The sequence below is a fragment of the Ceratotherium simum genome, chromosome 25, assembly GCF_057802395.1.
Source record: "Ceratotherium simum simum isolate JZ-2026a chromosome 25, ASM5780239v1, whole genome shotgun sequence".
Classification (NCBI taxonomy): Eukaryota; Metazoa; Chordata; class Mammalia; order Perissodactyla; family Rhinocerotidae; genus Ceratotherium; species Ceratotherium simum.
Window position 1 is genome coordinate 6,683,874 of NC_141924.1, and position 20,132 is coordinate 6,704,005.

A 20,132-nucleotide genomic window follows, 5' to 3' on the forward strand; every position below is an offset into this window, starting at 1 on the left:
GGAGGAGCAAAGCTGAGGGCTTCCCCATTTCACCCTCGTTCTTAAAAGATGGTTTGGCTGGGGACAGAATTCTAGGTCCAAGTTTTCTTCCCCCGACACTTGAAGAGATTTCTCAATTGTCTTCCGCCATCTCTCGGTGCTGATGGGGCATCTGCTAACTTTCATGTGCCTTCTAGGCGCCAGATCCAGGGAGGAAGAAGGGCAGAGATGACCCACTCCTGCCGGTTCCTTCTACCAAAACCCAGCACGAGACAAGTGGTGAGGTGTGAGTGAGGTGGGGGAAAGGAGCCAGCAGCGTGTTTTAATAAGTCTCCACCAACCCCCGACAGCCTCCCTGGGCCTGTCCCCTCACACGGCCCCACTGCCAGCTGCTCCTGCAGCTCCTTGGCCTGGTCCTAGAGCTGGACACCTCCCGCCTTGGCCTCAGGGCTCTGTCCCAGTGACTAGGGAAATTTCGTGCCCGTTGGCAGCACAGGCCAATTCCAGCTCCACGTGGCTGCCTCTGTTTCAACCTCAGGTAGTGGGTTGGTGGCTTGGTTCTAATTGCCTACCTCACATGGGGGCGTCTTGTCCCTGTTCTTGGGAGGGTACCACCCCCACTGCCTGCCCTGGCTTCTGTGGCCACACACCCACTGGCCTCTAATGTCATGGGTTTCTTCCCCATTTCTATTCAACTCTATTCAACAAACTCTGTTGTGTCTGAACAAGACAATGCATTTTTAAAAATAGTTTCCACCTCTCTGCTGAAATCCCCATCTGTTCATGCATGTTGTGCACCTTTTCTACTAGATCCTTTAACATATTAGGCACAGTTATTTTAAAGTCCTTGTCTGATCATTCCCACCCTGGAGTCATCTCTAAGTCTTGTCTGTTGGTTGCTGTATCTCTTGGCAGTGGGTCAGTATTTCTTTTGTTTGTATGTCTCACCCATTTTTTTGTTGAATGCCAGGCATCATGTAAAGAATAGTAGGGACTGTGGTATAAATAGTATGTATGCCTGACAATGGGCACACTCTTCTGTCAGGCTATGTGGGGGCAGGGGGTGTGGTTGAGTCTGAGTTTTGTTATTGCTGCCCTTGGCCCGAGTGTGCACAGGCATCAGGTCCCTCCGCGGAGGATCCCGTTACCGTGAGCTTGGTGTGGGCCCGGGGATGCCAGAGGTTGTCTCTGTATTCCTGCTCCACCCTCGGCAATCAGCAGTCCCTCCACGTCTGTAGACCCAGAAGGGTCCCTCCCACGCTCTTGGTGCCAGGCTCCTGCAGGAGTTGGGGTGTGTCCTGGCATTCCTGGTCCAGCCTGTTTTAGGTGGGGCCTGTGTGTCTGGGCCTCAGGGGTGGGGCCTTCTCCACGTTCCTGCCCCTCCACACCCCGTCTGCGGCAGCCCAACTCCGTCTTGTCTCGGGGGGTGTCTTGGGTGGGAGGGGTTTCCCACTCCTCCTGCAGGGGCACGGGCTTGTGCTTGTACCCTTCCCTGGGGCCATGGATCTGTGCCTGGGTCCTGGGTCCTGGGTCCTGGGGTTGGGGGGCTCCTACCTCTCTTAGAAGCGAAGAGTTTTGCTTCTCTCCCTCCCCCAGGGGCCCTGGGCTTGAGTGGGTTTGCTCCTCCTCCCCCAGTGGCTTAAGACTTTTGCTTCCCACGAGGGGAGGGTCTGGAGAAGCGGGTGATGCTTCGTGGCTGTCCCCCACCAATGGCCTCTTGTGGCCCTCGGGAGCAGCAGCAGAGGCCTGTGAGAGGAGCTTATGTGTCAGCATTCTTGCGTCTGGGTCTCCCAGTTACTCCAACCGGGGGGGCCAGCCCACACCTGGCCTTTAGAATGTGTTAACATTTTAGCTGATTTCCTCCCACCCTCCCACTCCCTCTGAGCTCTGCCAGACGTGAGAGTTGGCATCCGTGGCTCTCCCTAGAGACTTGGGGCTCTGTGGAATTCAGTCCCCTTGGCTCCCTGCAACCTCAGCTCTCTCATGGGCTCAAGAAAAGTTCTGAGTTTGTAGATATTGGGCTTTTTCTTGTTATTAGGATGGGAGTGGTGTTCTCTTGCAGCTTTCCCCAGGTCGTGTATTTTTAAGTGTTCAGAAGGCAGTTGACTTCTCTGCGTTTGAAGGGGACATTTCAGTAGGCACACATTCTGCCATCATGATGTGGAAACTTACTTGCTTTCCAACTCATTCACAAGCCACCAGAATTTTGCCTGGGTTTCGTGTCTAGCTCACAGGCCTGTGGTTTTTCATAATCCACTTCTGTGGTGCCCATTTCCAATCTTTTGATGCCTCTCCTGTCCCCACAGCCCTCACCAGCCACCATCCGGTGCTGCATCTTTAAGTCTGTCCGTGTCCTGGGGTGTAGTCTGTCAGGATTGAAGAGCCACGGGTGGGCTTCCATTTCCCCACCCACCTGGTTCCATGCCCTCCTAGTGATGTTTGTTCTGCCCTTCATGTCCAGGCCCTTCTAGTGAAAAGAGGGTGAAACTAGGGTTTCCGTGGTCCTGCCTTGACTCCACTGGCATCGTGGGATTTGATCAGGAAGGTGGTGGTGGGTCCCTGCCTGACTTCACAAAGAGGAGACTCTTTGTTTTTCTTGGCAGTTTTGTAAATGTCTTCACTCCCATGCTTCAGTTTTTCGCTGCATCCTTTAACATACACGCCAATCCTAGGTATTTATCCTTAATAACACGACCTTCCTCCTTGCCTCCCAAGTCTGGATAAAATAGGAGCCCACCGGGCAGCCCGCCTTCCTCCTACAGGCCGCGTCTTTCTCTCCTTCCTTGGAGCCTCTCATGACCAAGGTGATCAGAATGTGGTTTAGCACCATCTGTCCCTCATTTCTAAAGAGTCTTTCTGTTGTCTGATGGGTCTTACCATGTGAGTCTTCTAGGACCTTCAGCAGTTGAACAAACACTTATTGGGCACCTGCTGTGTGCCAGCGCCTTTGGTAGACGTTTCACATTTAGAGACGAATCTCCGAGGACCCTTCAGGGAGCCTCCCGGCCAGGCAGGGAAATGTCACCTGCAGAGGTGGTTTCAGCATGACATGGAAGGTAGAGGAGAGCACCGGCGTCTGCCCAGTGGTTTGGAGAACTTTCCTGGAGGAGACAGGTGCTGGAGCTGCCTCCATTATGGGGGGTTACTGCCCTTGGCGATCGTGGACGGTGTGGTCACTTTCTCAAGGTCCCTCCCTTCCACTCCACCAAGTAGTTTTTCCTTGTTGACCAAAATTAAAGCACCATGAATCTACACGTGTGATAAACGACATCGAACTACATACCAACATCAATTTGCTAGTTGTGAAGCTGTTACATAAGGCGTAACCTGTCGGGGAAATGGGGTGGAGGGTATAAGGGACCTCTCTGCACCATCTTTGCAACTTCCTGCAAATCTATAATTATTTTGAAATAAAAAGTTAAAAAAAAATCAAGAATATGGTTCCAAACTAAACCTTTTTTCCTTTTCAGGGCCTAGAACGTTCTCCCTCTCTTCCTCACACCTCACTACTTCATTTCCGGAAGTTCAAATAGAGCCCAACGTGGTCCCTTTTAATTTGCTTTTGGAAAACCCCAGTGGAGCCCAGAAGTGGACTTGATTTCTGGCCAAGGCCAGGCGCAGGGGGAAGGAAGGGAGGGTCCCCCCCTTTGCCTCCAGGGGGCTGCTGCTCCCCTCGGCACATACTGGAGGCTGGGGTTCCACCGGTTCTTGGGGGCTATAAAAAAACCAAATTGGAAGTCAGTTACCATTCTTCTCAGCTCCCTAAAAGCCCTCAAGTCATCAGAAGTGGCTCATCCAGGATGCGTTGAGTCGTTTTGCTGTATCCGTGCTGTGTGTGCTTCTGTCACAGCCTGTGACATCAGACAGTACCCATACAAAGCCACAAACGTCTCTCCAGCTTTCCAAATGCCTCCCTCTTCATCCTGTGGGAAGATAGTGTTTGCCCTTCCAGTGAAATAAATCATGGATGCGAATACGGTGGTGCGGGCCTCGGCACCTGGTGGGCTGTTTGCAGAACTCAGGGGCACCTGGAAGGATGAAGAACGAGTATGACGGGGCTTCCCCGGGACTGAGGTGGGCCGGGGCTTGATTTGCATTTTCTCCTAAAATGTTTTTCGGTACTGCAGCTCAGTCACTGTGACTAATCACAAGATTTAATGGCCTTAAACTGCTCACTAAGGGCCCAATTCAATTAAAAAATGTCCTGCTGAAGCCATGAATAATCCTGTTGTCTTTGCTTTTCCAGTCTTCCGGAGGCTTCCGCTGAGTGGAGGCTGAATGGGTTTTTTCCTTTTTAATTTTTTTTATTGACGTGGGCCGCGGACCCCTGCCAACGGGAGCACTTGCCTTCACTAGCTCTCGCCCCACTCCTCGTCAGTGCCCTGAGGTCCCTTTGAGTTTTACACTAACCCTTGGGAAATGACTTCTGCTTCTTTGCCAGTTTGACAGACTCTGGACCGAGATGCCCGTCAATGCCAAGGGGAGGCTGAAATACCTGGACTTCCTGAGCACGTTCAGTTCGGAGAAGGCGGCAGCATCGCCAGCCACTGATGATTCGGCTATGGCCCAAAGAGGGAGCAGCGTCCCCGACCTCTCAGAAGGCAGCCGATCTGCAGAATCATCGCCCACTGGCCGCCTGAAAGCAGGATTAAAGCCGCGGAGTCACCCTGGCGTGAGTTCTCCATCTCGCAGGGTCGCAGGTCACCTAGCACCACAAATCCCACTGGGCAGGGACCCTAGTGTTCCCACGGGGTGGGGGTGACTGAGAAGGTGGCCCAGGGTGAGCCTGGGGAGGGTGCACAGGACAGGAGCACTCACCTGCCTGGGAGAGGAGGTAGGTGGGAGGAAAGGGGTAGGGGGAGATGGGTAGGAAGGAGGAATGGGGGTGGGAGGGAAGAATAAGGAGGATGCGAAGTGGAAAAGGGGGGACGAGGGAGGGGCAGAAGACTATAATAGCCATACTGCTTCATCGAGCAGGACAGCAAATGCCCCTGGTAGATACCACGGTGTGCCGAGCTCCCTATCATGCGCCATAGGCCCTGGGAGGGCAGTGTTGTTATGCCCATTTTACGGTTGAAGACACTGAGGTTCTAAGAGATAGCCTCACGTGCTCAGGGTCCCTCGGTTAGACACAGAGAGACCTGTCTAACTGCACAGCCCTGGCCCTGGGCCGAGCCGCCCAGCCTGGGGTGGAGGAAGGTGCCCAGCCTCGCCGAGGCTCTGGCCTCATCTGCAAGAAGGATGACTGTGTCTCCAGGGAGGGTGGTTGAAAGGATCCCAGCCATGTCCACAATGCAGCCAGCGCTGTGCTCCATGCCGGGTGAGCGCTCAGAGACAGTAGTTACGGTCCGTTCATTCAGGCAGCACGTATTGACTGCACAGCTGCTGTGAGCCGGGTCTTTTCTAGGCTGAGCATGAACAGAGGTCCCTGCCCTTGTGGAGTTTACGTTCTCATGGGGGCTGATGGCAAGAAACAGGAAACATAATAAGTCAAGAACTTGGCAAGTAAGAGATGGTGAGAAGAGCAGAATGAAGGGGGGTCAGGAGTACCCCGAAGATGTCCGTGCCCCGGTCCCTGGTACCTGTGATATGTCCCCTTACACGGCAAGGGGGAGTCAAGGTTGTGGATGGAATTAAAGTTACTAATCAGCTGACTTCAAGACAGGATATTCCCTGAGTGTCCAGGTGGGCCCCAGGAAGTCCCCAGGGTCTGTAATGGGGATACGGAGGCAGAGGGCTCAGTGCTGGAGAGAGGCGATCTAGGAAAGACTCGACCTGCTGCTGCTGGCTTTGCCCATGGAGGAAGGGGCTGCAAACTAAGGAATGTGGGTGCCTCTAGAAGCTGAAAAAGGCAAAGAAGTGGATTCTCCACTAGAACCTCTGGAAGGAACACAGACCTGCTGACTCCTTGATTTTAGCTCGGTAGCACCCATTTCAGGCTTCAGACCCCCAGAACTGTAGGAGAACAAACGTGTGTTGTTTTAAGCCACCAAGTTTGTAGATCTATTCCAGCAGCCACAGGACTCTTGCACGGGCCTGGAGGGCCAGGATGAGGACTGTGGCGTTCACTCCCAGGGGATGGAAGCTTTGCAAGCTTTGAAGCACAAGAGTGACGGGATCTGTGTGACTCTTTAAAAAGACTACTGTGGATGCTGCGTGTCGAAGAGAGCCTGTGGGGGCAGTCAGGTGCTGGGAGGGACGGGCGGAAGCAGGGACAGGAGGCTCCGCAGTGACCCGGGTGAGATGCTACGGTGGCTCTGAGCCAGGTGGACGGGGCGAGCTGGTGGCCAGACACTGGATGGAGCTTTGAGGTAGAGCCAACAGGATTTCCCAGTGGATCGGCCGTGGGATTGACAGGGAGGGAGGAGAGGCCAGGAAGACTTCTAAGTTTTTGGCTGAGCAGTTGGAAGAAGGGTGTCATCGTCAGCCGAGATGGGGAAGGCTCGGGTGGTGTGGGCCTGGGGAGAAAAACCAGGACTTCCACTGAGTCTGCACCATATGAAATAACCATGTGTCGAGGAGGGGGTGGTGCGGGGAGTCTGGGATCGATGAAATGCATTCACTTGTTTTTAAATGGAAAATACAATAAAACAAAGAACAGCCTCATACTTGGTCTACAGCATTTCAAAATCTCAGATGTTCTGCGAGTGAGTACAGTATTGGGCGTCCATGCAAGTGGCAGCTGAATCCCTTTCTCTGGTCAGACTCTTCTGGTGAAAAATATGTCATTGTCACTTCACACACACATACACCATTAATATATTTAAATAACATCTCTCTATATTTGAATATTGGCTATATATTTATTTCCTGAACTATTTTGGTTATTATGATTTGGTACAAATATAGCCCACTGATGGAAATAAAAATTAAGTGGTAAAATTACCATCTATGTTTCATTTTTTTGTTTTATTTCTGAGATAATACTGCCTGTGAAATTGTGGACCTTGAAACCTGAGTCATATCTGTAAGGTTTTATTATGACTTTCATTTTAAATCTCAAATTACAAGACCATCTTCTTTTCTTGCTTGCTAGACCCCCGCCAGTGGGGCGCCACATACCCTGCTCTTGCAGAACTGCGAGCCCATCGAGACCAAGCTCCGGAAGAAAATCCAGGGCTGTTGGCGAGAGTTCCTGAAGGAATGCAAGGAGAAGGACGTGAACAAACGGGGGGAGATCACCGCACCCGAGTTCCTGGGTCCGTGCTGGTTCTGTCCGTTTGATAATACAGTGTCACCTCCTGGCACAAGTCCACTCCCCATGGTAGAGGCGAGGGAGGGATGCACCAGGGAACCGGCCAGGTGCATCTGGGTGATGGCAGCAGGCTGGGCACCTCGATAGACACCAGTATCGAGATACGAGGACTCCTAAGAACCTCGCCCCGCCGCTGGGCAGGTTTATGCCCACATAATCAAGTCAGCACGCCAGGACTTTCAACTTTAGAATCACATCTCTGGGCCAAATGTCAATGTTAACAGACTGAGGGCTGAGGGAGGCGGGGCAGGTGCAGGAGCGCAGGGACCGCTGGGGACGTGCAGGCCCGCCCTCCACACAGCTCCAGGCCCTGCTCATGTGAACATCAGCTCTCCCCGCTGTGTCATTTTCCACCATGGATCACTTGATAAACTCTTCATTTTACACCAGTTGGGTTTATACTTCCCCTAATTGTTGCATATTGTTTATGCAGCATTTTACGTTACAGGAAAATCAATCTGACCCTGTCACTCCTCTGCTTAAAAGCCCCCTCTGCCCCGCTCTTCCTGACTGGTACATAGACCCCTTTTTAAGGAAAATGTTTTTCTTGAGAACCTCCAATGTTAATATAACTTAATTTTATGATAACCATGGCTTAAAAATGCATGAACAATAGAAGGCATAAACTCGTTAAATGAACAGCTCCTACCAAAAAAAAAAAAAAAACCCACGTAAATTAAATGTAAAAAATAGGAAATCAGTAAAAATCAAATGTTGTTACATTGGTTTTATGTGACATGTTTTGCTGAAACCAAATCAGCAACATTGGTTTAAGCGCATGCTTGAATTTCACTTGTTTTTTGGTTAATTCTTTTGATTTTGAGCGTGATGAACCTTATCATCATGGCTGTTTTTCCTTTTGACCATGAGCTCGTTTCAGCCACCTGTCCTTTACTTCAACAGCTTGTCTGACTTTAGTGGTGCGTACAAAATCCAGTACTGTCAAATATTGTTTGTTAATTTTCAGAAGTCGTTCTGTATTTTCTACGCGCTGCTGACGGCCTCTGCGAGTTGGAACAGCAAAGGCATTTCTGGACGGTTCTTTTAGGGGTCACAGCAACCACCCGCCATGTCCTGGGTGGCACCGTGTCCTCCACTACTTTCCTCTGTGCGAAAGCAAAGGAACCTCTGTTTGCACGGGCACAGTGGCATCCCTTTGCCTGCGCTTGGTTTGAGGGCATCATTTATCTGAAGTCCACTTCCACTGGCTTTCCTCGTTAGCCTCGACAATTAACATAGTACTCCGCTCCTTGACACTTTGTTGCTTTCGTGATGTCAAATTGAAGTCTCAGTTTATTTAACTTAAACTAAAATCATGTCCTACCTAAGTCCTTTTTCATCATGAGTTGTCACTCCAAAAGAAGTGACAATTGGCTTCTCAAGTAGCAAAAGAGTTGTGCACAAGTGCAGAGTGGTGTGAGTGTTGCTATTCTGACATTGACGTGTGCCAGTCGCAGGGCAGCCAGGGCGCTCACCAACGTGGCGTCCACGTGATCCTAATTGGAAGGCCAGGCACGAACCCTGAAAGTGCGTGACAGTTGTCTCTGAAGAGTGGCCCACAATTTCAGAATAGGTTTATACACTTTAGATCACCATCGGAATGAAAACTCAAAATGTGGACATTCGTGTAGCCTGACAGGCTCTTGAGAGCATGTCATCGCTGAAGGCCAGTTGAAAAATACTTGCTCAGAGGGCCAAGTCTGCCTTCCCCATCCCCCGAGTCAGGCCCAGCCAGGCCACATGGAACCTTCCCCTCTCCCCTCAGACCCGGCTGTGCCCTGACTCCCAGCCTTTGCTCCGGCAGCTCCGGTCTGTTGGGAATCCCTTCCTCACCTCTGCTCCCTCCCTGCCTGCTGTCTAGTCATAGCTCCTGCAGCACTCTGGCCATCCTGCTGTGACCGCAGCAATGGTGACGGTGCAAAACCAGGACAGCAGGCCAACACCAGGACAGTGGCGCCCAGCGGGGTACGGGACCCCCTCCCTCCTTACTGCACTTAGTTTGCTGTATCTCTGTCTGTTTCCACGTCTGTCCAGCCACCAACCATGAGCCTGTGAAGCAAGGTCCCGGCCAGGGCCTGATGCAGAGCAAGTATCTCAACAAGTGAATGAATGAATGAATGAATGAATTGCCACCAACTGAACTGACATTTTTGTCTTTAGCTCTTGTGGAGAAATTTAACCTGGATGTAAGCAGAGAGGAGTGTCAGCAGCTCATGGTGAAGTACGACTTAAAGAACAACGGGAAGTTGGCCTATTGCGACTTCATTCAGAGCTGTGTCCTCCTGTTGAAAACTAAGGAAACCTCACTGATGCAGAGAATGAAAATTCAGAACGCACATAAAATGGTACGTAAATCGTTCTTGGAAAATGTGCGGGTCTGGGGTTAAAAGGGTCTCTTTCATTTTTCTCAATTCATCACAAATTTAGATCATCTCACTTTATGCAAATGGTGGACACAGTGGACACAGACTCTAGGAGGGGCCTCTGGCCAACCTGTCAAATGTCACCGGCCTCGATGCCACCTCCCCCTGGACCCCTGCTCGTGTTTTCTCTATACACATATGATATATGTGTGTATCGTGTGTGTGGTATATGCATGTACATGTGGTGTATATGTGTATCACACGCGTGTGCTGTATGCATGTATACATGTGATATATGTGTATCACACTTGTATGACATATGCACGCATGTGGGTATCCCACTTGTATGACACATGAGTGCACACGTGATATGTGTCACACTTGTATGACATATGTGCACATGTGATATATGTGTGTATACACTTGTCAAGCAATCCTTTCTCGCTCCATTTCCTCATTACTTAAGGGCCTGCACAGTACCAGGTGAGCGTGTGGCGACCAGGATCAGTCCAACAGGCCCAGAGCCGCCTGGCGTGTTAGGGAGCCGTCGCGGGGCGAAGCGTGGGTCAAGATCAGATCTCCATCAGGCTTCGGGAACATCGCAAACAGCGCAAAATTTACTTTCTTGGAAATGATTCAAAGATTTCCTTTCTCTGCTCTGGAGCCCCCTAAGGGTCAGGAGACCCCAGAGCGGGAACCAGTAGCCTGGATCCCAGGTTCTCAGCCACATTCGGGTGGCGGACACCTGGTTATCATGGCTCCTCTCAGAGCACCCGGAGGCGTCTGTATGGCAAACAGTCAGGAACAGTGCCCGCTGCCGCCACAGGGCACCGGGGAGCAGCGAGGGGTCAGTTCACTTAAGGGGCAATGCAGGGGCAGGGGGACAGAGCCACGGGAGACGTTTATAACATAAACATAAACGTGTATTCATTCATCAGCCATCTGAGACAGGCCAGACCCTTTTCTTGGGTGTGGGCTGGTGGGTCGGAGACTCCTTATCTTTCTTGTGGAAACTCCACCCACGATGCATCGTCAACAGTTTTCTTTGTTTCTTTGGAGAGGAATGAGAACCTAAAGATGCTTTAATAGCAGCTGGAGGGCAATGTTCTTCTGGATTTCTACCTTTTCTCTCAACCATTTGCAATTTTATGATTCTCACCCACACCCAGTTCACCCACAGTGTTCTCCCTGACTCCCCTTGCTTGAGTCTTTCCAAAACATGAAGCAGAAATAGGTTTTTTCTTGCTCGTATTCCGTCATCTGTAACGTTGGATTAAGTCATGTTGAATTAAGTAAGTTGAACTGGCATTGTCCATTTAGGGAACAAACACAGCTGATTCCGACCACCTCAGGCCTCAGCTGCAGGGATCAGAGGTGTGGGGCAGACCTTGCCCTGCCCCTACCGCGACCCCGCAGCAGCGGAGAGTGGGTTAACCCAGCAAACAGTTGATTCCATGCAGGAAGTGTCTACACAGCTAAATTTTGTGCAAAATCAGGTACCATCTTAGGGTAGTTTCTAGTTTAGACAAGCAAGAGCCAGCGTCAAAGGCTTAGGCCAAGTTACAGAAGCAAAACTTAAGACAAGTCTTTCTCTAGTTCAGTTTGTCTGTGAGCAAAAAAAAGTCTGTTGTCATTAGATCTTCATGGGCCCAGGAACATAGTTGGAGAACCATGCAGACTGCACAGCCTGCAAGGAAGGCACCTGCTAGCTCTGGCCATCCTCCACCTCTCTGGGCCTCAGTTTCCCCTTCTATAAATGAGGGGGAGATCTGCTGTGTTCTAAGGGCCTGTGAGGGGTCGCCCATTGGGAAGAGTGCCCTGGTGCCCCCTTCCAAGACCTCCCCTGCGCGGAGGCCTCCCTGGTTCCAGACACCCTTCCCATCTTCACCGAGGCGCCGACGGGCTGGTCGAGGGTTGCTGGAGGGTTGGACTGAGATTGTGTTTATGTAAAGTGGGAGGTGCTGGGGACGGCACCCCTGGGAGCCCGGCCACTTGGCCGATGTCACGGCGTACCTCCCGTGTGCTCCTGCCTCAACCCCTAGCTCTGGTCTTTTCACCCAAAACCAACTACAGCCACCGCTCAGCCGTCCGGAACAGTCCTGCCCTCCATCCCCTGATCGCCACCCTGGGCATGATTGACAGGCAGCAAGACTTCTCCTCCCCCAGGAGCCTTTCCTAGGAGAGAGAGGGGCCAGTGCAGCGCCAAGCCCCGGCCTGGTCCTTGTCCCAGTCCTGTCCGCTCTGCCGGCTCAAGGCCCCCACCACACGAGTGTGGCGCTCAGGCCAGCCGTCTCCCTGTAGAGAAGCTAAAAGGGCCATTTCCTCCTCTAGTTCTTTGAGGGCTTTCTCTGCAACCCCCGGGAGCAGAGACACCCCTCTGGGGAAGTGAGCAGGGCTCTGCTTTTTCGGGCAATACCAGATGCAGAGGCAGAGAACTTCCGGATGGTTTGTGGACTGTGCTGGATGGGAAAACCTTCCTGAGGCCAGGCTGGATGTGGGAAGAGCAGGTGAGCACAGACTTCTTTCCCTTCTGTGCGTGCAGACCAGCTGATGGGGTGAATTGGCAGCTAACGGAGCTGTGGGGTATCTCATGAGTTTCCATCATGGGCGCTAAATGAGGTAAAAATTGAAAGCAATTTCACTCTGTGCTGATTTGTTTTATGTAGTGCCATGTTAAAATTAAACTTTCCCAAAACGTGTTACACATTATTGCCCACCATTCACCTCTGTGATATTCAGACATGCGTGGGGGCTAAATCATGCTAAAATATCTTGTTTTCGATCTAATAGCACCTAAATGAAATAATCACAGTGCAGTGTGCTGTCTAATTACTAGATATAATTACAACCTTGCAATTTTTTTAAACTCTGTTCATTATAATAACCTACTAGAAGACCCAAACTGAGATCTCTTTTTTCTTCAAACGATTTTGAAATGGCTGGTATCTACCGCCCTGTGCGGAGGTCGCTGGGTGGAGCTCCCTGGGAGAGGCTGTGGCCTGGCAGGTGTGGGGCCAAACAGCCTGATCCATCTTGATCCTGCCGCTTCTGCTCCTGGAGCCTCTGTTTTCCAATCCATGATATGGGGATAAAGACTCAGGGCGGGGAGGGTGTCAACGAGATGGTGTTTTAAACTCCCCACACGTAGATGCGTAATGAACAGCAGGCTCGGCGAGGGTGCCGTGATTGTTGTGAGTTCTGCTCCAGGCTCCATTCTGTCCAGGCTGGGGAGTGAGCCGGGGCAAAAATGGGAATGAGGCCCAGGAGGGGCTCACAGCCTGCTCTGCTCCCCGCAGGGCCACGTCCACTCTCTCCTGCCCATTCAAAAGCTGCTTTCTCACCCCTCTTGGTTTTGTTCTTTTTCCAGAAAGAAGCTGGTGCTGAGACTTCTTCCTTTTACTCCGCTTTGCTGCGTATTCAGCCCAAAATTGTGCACTGCTGGAGGCCGATGCGGCGCACGTTCAAAGCCTACGATGAGGGGGGCACGGGGCTGTTGAGCGTGGCTGATTTCAGGAAGGTGAGCACAGCTCTCGGGCCTCTGTGGCCGCTGAACAGGGAGCAGTTGGCAAACGCTAGTGGTCAGAAAAACTCCAAAGAGGACCCCCCCATGTCCCCCCGAAGGCCCAGGGTGAGCGGCTGTCCCAGACCTCACTTCCTCAGGACCCCCAAGTTATCAAGGGCTGAGTCCACTCGCCCCTCACCTGCAGACCCCAGGTTCTCCTCCCTGAAGGTTTCTAGAACCCTGCGGGACACTCCCCAGTGCCCATGCCTGAGCCCAGCTGCCCTCAGGGCACCACTGCAGCTGCTGCTGCTCCTGGCGCCCCGGCTGGGCCCCATGCAGGGCGGGCTGCCCCCTGGCCTCTGTGGGGGAGCCAGGGCCAGCGTCTGCTTCGCCGGACCCGCTGAGCAGCATCGCGACGTCAAGGGGCTAAAGCGGGGGCCCAGCTGTGGGCTCTTAGAGGGCCGCAGACCCCAGCCGCCTCCGGAAGCCCCATCACCCCTCTCCTCTCCCCCAGCTGTCCTCCCTGTGGGGGCTGCTCCCCTCCCGCCCCGCAGCACAGTCTGGCTAAGAGCTCTCCTCTACAGGCTGAACTCTGGTGCCTTTAACGCACCCACAAGAAAGGACAGCCTTCCGAGAGGAAGCGTGAGCTGCAGGAGCCGCCTCACCCCTGGGCAGACAGCTGTGACCGCGCCCCCGCAGCCCCTCCAGAGCAGAATCCTTGGTCTCCTGGCAGAACCTTTAGTGTGGCTCTCCCAGAGGAAAGAAACAGGCCACCCTCCAGGGTGACTTAAAACTCCCACTTTGGGAATAATGTAGAATGCCTTGAATTGGCAGGTTCTTGCTCCCATTCTCTACCTCTCTCTCCACCCCACCCCCCCATTGGGGTTGAGAAAATAATTGAGGTCCAGCACATTTGATTTAAAAAGTCATGGGGCCGGCCCAGTGGCACAAGCGGTTGAGTGTGTGCACTCCACTTTGGTGGCCCGGGGTTTGCAGGTTCGGATCCCTGGCGCGCACCGACACACCGCTTGTCAGGCCATGCTGTGGCGGCGTCCCACATAAAGTAGAGGAAGATGGGCATGGATGTTAGCTCAGGGCTAGTCTTCCTCAGCAAAAAAGAGGAGGATTGACAGATGTTAGCTCAGGGCTGATCTTCCTCACAAAAAAAAAAGTCACATATTACAGTCAGGAAAAAAACTCAGTTAAAACATCATAGACACAAAGGGTTATGGCCTCAAAATGCACTTACAAAAAATGTATTTTTTAGGTTTATCTCTGCTTCAACTAAAAACTTAAAAAAAAAGATCTTTTTTTAAAATAATAAGCCAGGAAGGTGAACAGCAGTTGTAGGTGGGGTGGGGCAGGAGGGCAGCAGGGTGGGGGCTGCATTAACGGGGCCCAGAGGTGCCGCCCTGACCCCCACCCCACAGCACGCAGTGGGCTGGGCCGGGCCTGTCCCTGGCGTAAACACCTCCACCTCCAAGTCATCTGCCCGCAGGGGCCCTGCAGTGTCTTCCCAACTCACATCATTTGTCTTTACTGTGGGGTCAAGTAAGAATCTCAGCCAGGTTCTTCCTGTAGTCTCCAGGCACAGAGGGAAGATGGGAAGGTTCTGTTAGAATCTTCTTCTGGCCACTTCCCAGGAATTTGGTGCAGGTGGCAGCAGGAGGGAACGATAGAAATGGAGACCACCTGGGTGTGACTGAGGGACCCTCTCGGACACCCAGGCTCAGTTTCCTGTTCTGCTCTCAGCCCATCGGCCACATAACCAGGCCAGCTGACCTCAGCCCCACGGGCCTGGGGCCAGGCCTACTGCTGGCCCTGGAGGAACCTTGGGATCTTCTAGCCCCACTTTCTAGTCCCCGCTTAGAAACAAATTACAACACAAAACATAGACAGGAAATTTATAACCTAATCTTTATTTTTATTTACTAGGGTACCAATCTATTAGGATTTGCTTCAGCTGCATATAACAGGGGGAAAAAAATCACAGCTTAAACGTGGTAGAAGTTGATTTCTCTCTCAGGTGAAAGAAGTCTGGCAGTAGGAAGTCTAGCGCTGGCGCGGTGCTGGGCAGTGGTCAGAGGCGTCAGTATTTTTGCTCCACCGTCCTCAACACCCGGCTTCCTTCCTCAAGGTCGCCTCATGGTCCAAGACAGCTGCTGGAGCCCCAGCATCATTCCCATATTCCAGGCAGCAGAGAGAAAAAGAGGAGAGAAAAAAAGGCATGCCCTTTTCTTTAGAGAAGGCTTCCCAGAAGTCCCACATAACATCCTCACTTAGGTTTAACTGGCCAGAACATACCCAGCTACAAGAGAGGCCAAGAAATGTCACCCTTTAGCTGGACACATAGCAGCCTGGAAGAAAGTCGGGGTTCTGTTAACTAAGGTGGAAGGGGCAGTTGATCTCGGTGGGCAACCAGCAGTCTCTGCCACCGGCTGTCTTACTGTCTAATCATAACAACCCCCTGAACCCTGCGCCTGCTGGCCCTGCCCTCCTCCCAGCCGGGCGCCACCCGAGGCCATACCCTGCTTAAGGCCCTTCCGCCGGTCCCCCCTCCAACCCCTCCTCTCTGTCCACCGGCCCTTTCTGGACCTGCGGGCCAGCCTAACTTCCCTTCAGGGAGGCGACAGCTGTTAACCTCCTGTTCTGGGAGGGCTGGGTAGGGTGGGCAGAGCCAGCAGCCCCCGTTTGACAGGAAGTTGAGGCCTCTTCCTGTTTCACACCCACAGGCACGATGGGGCTGCCCTCAGGGTGGTGAGGGCAGAGAAGCCGGGGTGGAGAGGGAGCTGCTGGGGGCACCTCTGGAGGTGGGGCGCTTGGGCTGTGGCCCGAGGAGAGGTGGGCGCGTCCCCTGCCCTGTCCCGGCAGCAGCCCGCCTCCTTGCATGGCTCCAGGACAAGCTGGGGCCTCCTCCTCCCTGTCTTGCAGGTCCTGAGGCAGTACAGCATCAACCTGTCCGAGGAGGAGTTCTTCCACATTCTGGAGTATTATGACAAGACGCTGACCTCAAAAATCTCCTACAACGACTTCCTCCGGGCCTTCCTCCAGTAGACGGCCTCTGCGGCACACCCTGCGCGGACACACGGGGCCGCAGGGCCCGTCCCCAAGATTCACAAAATCACATAATCGGGGGTTTCGTGAACTTTGCAGAGTCTCCAGGAACAACAACCACACCCACGCGAGCCCGCGTCTTCCCGGTGGCTCGCCCAGGCCTGGCGCTGCCCTGCGGCTCCAGCATCGGCCGGCCTCTCCAGACGGCTTCGGGGCTGCCCACTGAGCCTCAGGACCCCTCACGTGTTAGTTTGAGCAAATAAAAATGTTAGTCTTTGCAGGAATGATTCTTGAGACTTTAAAAGAACCAGCAATGACAAAATACTTAAAAACTCAAAATTTCTGGAGGTTTTATTCAAGAGAGCCTGCTGGGTGCCTGGAGGCCCCCCCTCCAATTCAGGCCCAGAAGTCAAACACAGAGCTGCCTCCAGAGCCCCCAAGACGGCAGGTCACAAAGAATCAAAAGAGAGAGGAGTCAGGGCTCTGGTGGGGGGAGCCCTGGGTCAATGGGAGCCTGGGGAGCCCGAGCCCTAAGCTCAAAGCCTCGAGCCAGACCTCAGGACAGGATTTCAGCAAAGGGTGGAGAGAGGGGTGGGCTCCGGGGCCCTCAGAGTCAGAGCCGGGAGGCTGAGAGATCTGGGCCATTGCCTAAGACCACACTGCGCTCCCAGATGGGAGTGCCATCCCCTCCTGCTTCTCTTTCCTGGGCCCTGTATCCATTCAGGTGTTTTGGGCTCTGGGCAGCCTTCCCCGAGCCCCACCCACCTGGGTGCGGCATCCCCTCTGATCTTGTTGTGTTGAAAGATCCAAGTGCCTGTCTCTCCACCCCCATGGAACCCCTCATATTAGAGCAAGTGGCCCCACTCGTCTCCCTGTCATGCGTGCATCTCTCTTGCTTTAGACCTTGGAGCTCCTGTCTCTGAAGAGCTGATGTCTATTTCCCCCACCTTGAAGCCACGCTCAGCCACGTGACTTGTTTTGGCCAATGAGCTGTAGCAGGCATGACACAGCAGAGGCTGAGAAGCGCCTGTGGTTTTTGGCTTCAGAGAGCTGGGAAGAGCATCACCCACCCGTATGACAGGACAAAATGCAAATTAGTGACTTTTCTTAAGCCCACCCGAGAATGGAGGCCACCAGAAACAACTCACTAAAATCAAGGGAGACAGGTGCCTGCAGGGAGAAATGGACCCAAGCATTTGCTGACCTGGGATAGTCACTACCAAACACCACATGAGCCAGTAAGAGGGTTCAGCTGGAAATTTTTAACAAATTGCTGAAGGCCAAATGTGGGCTAGCCTGAGAATGTGAAGGCCCCGGGGCTGCTGACATAGGGGTGTTTGCATCCTCCAGGAACCGCACCAGGAGCTCCCAGAGATCAGAGAACGCTTCCTCCCATCTCCCTGGTGGTGCTGCTGGAAGAGGAGAACAGCAGCCACCGCTGAAACTCTGCCAGAACCCATCTCCCCGTCTCTCGTAGGGAGCAGAAAGCTTAACATGCAGCAGAAAGATGACAGAACTGTAGCCTGCGGGCACTGGTCGGAACCCAGCACAGGTGGGGGAGCAGAAACAGCAATAAAAAGCTCTGCTCCTGGAGGAGAGGCAGAAATCCGTGCTAAGCTGCGTTACATCTGCCAGAGCGGCAGGAACACTTGGGAATGCTCACGGAGCCGGCACCACTGAGGCTGCATCGGAACCTCCGAGAAACCCCCACCCTAGCCTCTACCACCACACTGACAATCATCCAGTACAGGACGTGGGGTACAGCTGAGGGAGCCACAAGAGGTACGGCCTCTCCAGCGAGCAGCACCAAGGAAGACCCACAGCCAACCTGGGAGCAAACTTCCACCTAGTCCAGCTCCTGACGAGATTAACCCAAGCCCCACATGGAGCTCCTGACAGAAAGAAAGGCATGTTCTTCTCTAAGCATAAAGATACCTACTTCAGTGTCTACTGTCATGAATGACAGTGGTTCTGAAATCATAGCCAGTGACCAAATGGGGCGTGTGGCCTGTTTGTGTACTGTCCATGAGCTAAGAATGGCTTTTCTGGGGCCGGCCCCGTGGCTTAGCGGTTAAGTGTTCGCGCTCTACTACTGGCGGCCTGGGTTCGGATGCTGGGCGCGCACTGTCGCACTGCTTCTCCGGCCATGCTGAGGCCGCGTCCCACATACAGCAACTAGAAGGATGTGCAGCTATGACATACAACTATCTACTGGGGCTTTGCGGGGGAAGAAAAAAAAAAAAAAAGGAGGAGGATTGGCAATAGATGTTAGCTCAGAGCCGGTCTTCCTCAGCAAAAAGAGGAGGATTAGCACAGATGTTAGCTCAGGGCTGATCTTCCTCACAAAAAAAAAAAAGAATGGCTTTTCCATTTTGTAAGGGTTGAAGGGAGAGGAGGAGGAGGAGGAGGAAGAGAACAAGGGGAAGAACAAGAACAGACTGTATGCAGCCTGCAAAGCCTGAAATAGTTTCTGTCTGACCTTTTACAGAAAATGTCTGCTGAACCCTGCTGTACAAATGTCCAGCTCTCAGTAAAAAATTACCAGGCACACCAAAAGCCAATTTATAAAAACACAGTCTGAAGAGACAAAGCAATCATCAGAATCAGACTCAGATATGACACAGATTTTGGAACTATTAGAAAAGAAATTTTAAATAAGTGATTTATATGTTAAAGCTCTAGTGGAAAAATTAGACAACACACTTGATCTGATAGGAGATTTCAGCAGAGAGATGGAAACTATAAAAAAGAATCAAATGGAAATGTTAGAAATGGAAAACACAGTAACGATAAAGATTGCCTTTGACAGACTCATCAGTAGACTCGACACAATCAAGGAAAGAATGAGTGAGCTCGAAGATGGATCAATAACAAGTACCCAAATTGAAATGCAAAGAGAAACAAAATAACAGAATATCTAAGAGATGTGGAACAATATAAAATAGTCTAGCATATGTAGTTGGAAACTAGGAAGAAAGAGAACATGAGGCAGAAGAAATATTTGAATAAATAATGGCTGGGAATTTTTCAAAATTAGTGACAGACACTAAACTAGAGAGAAAAAGAAGCTCATAGAACCAGGCTAGATTCCCCCCACCCCCGTCTCTATCTCCCTCTCTCTCCCTCTTTCTCTCTTTTTCTCACATCCACAAACATACACCTAGGCGTATCATATTCAAACCACCAAAAACAAAGACAAAAAATCCTGAAGACAGAGAAAAAAGACATTACACACAGAGGACAGTGGAACAAGGATAAGCATTATGGCAAAATTCTCATTAGAAACCATGCAGTCCGGAAAGCAATGGAATAACAGACAACAGTGCTGAAAGGAAAAACTGTCGAGCCAAAATTCTATAACTAGCAAAACATCCTTCAAAAATAAGGAGAAATAAAGAATTTCATAGACACGTAAAACCTGAGGGAACTCATTGTCAGCAGACCTACTCTAAAAGAAATGTTAAAGGAGGTTCTACAGGCAGAAGGCATATAATCAAGTCAGAAATGAAGAGCATCAGAAATAAAGTTAAAATCTTTATATATTTTAAATTGTTCTAGAAAATAACTGTATAAAGCAAAAACTATAACAGTGTGTTTAGACCATCTTTAAAAGCATGACAATAATTGCACACAGGATGGGAAAGAGGAATTCAGAATGTACTGTTACAAGGTTATTATACTACATGTGAAGCAGTATAATGTCATTTGAAAAGAGACATGAATTATTCTTTTTTTTTAATATAGAAGGGTTTTATTATTATTATTATTATTATTTTTTGTGATGAAGATCAGCCCTGAGCTAACATCCGTGCTAATCCTCCTCATTTTACTGAGGAAGACCAGCTCTGAGCTAACATCTGTTGCCAATCCTCCTCCTTTTTTTTTTTCTTCCCCCCCAAAGCCCCAGTAGATAGCTGTATGTCATAGTTGCACATCCTTCTAGTTGCTGTATGTGGGATGCGGCCTCAGCATGGCCGGA

At 51.5% G+C, this 20,132-nt stretch overlaps 1 protein-coding gene across 2 annotated transcripts in view; it reads left to right on the forward strand.

The window, feature by feature from the left end:
- EFCAB6 (EF-hand calcium binding domain 6) overlaps positions 1-18,188 on the forward strand; it is a 250,224-nt gene extending 232,036 nt beyond the window's left edge. For both annotated transcript variants that reach the window (XM_087448778.1, XM_087448779.1), the window contains 5 exons: positions 4,421-4,651; positions 7,016-7,178; positions 9,395-9,579; positions 12,965-13,114; positions 16,031-18,188. In XM_087448778.1, coding sequence (XP_087304904.1) covers positions 4,421-4,651; positions 7,016-7,178; positions 9,395-9,579; positions 12,965-13,114; positions 16,031-16,153 — 852 coding nt within the window. In that variant the 3' untranslated portion in view covers positions 16,154-18,188. The remainder of the gene's footprint in view (positions 1-4,420; positions 4,652-7,015; positions 7,179-9,394; positions 9,580-12,964; positions 13,115-16,030) is intronic.
- The last annotated feature ends 1,944 nt before the right edge of the window (positions 18,189-20,132 follow it).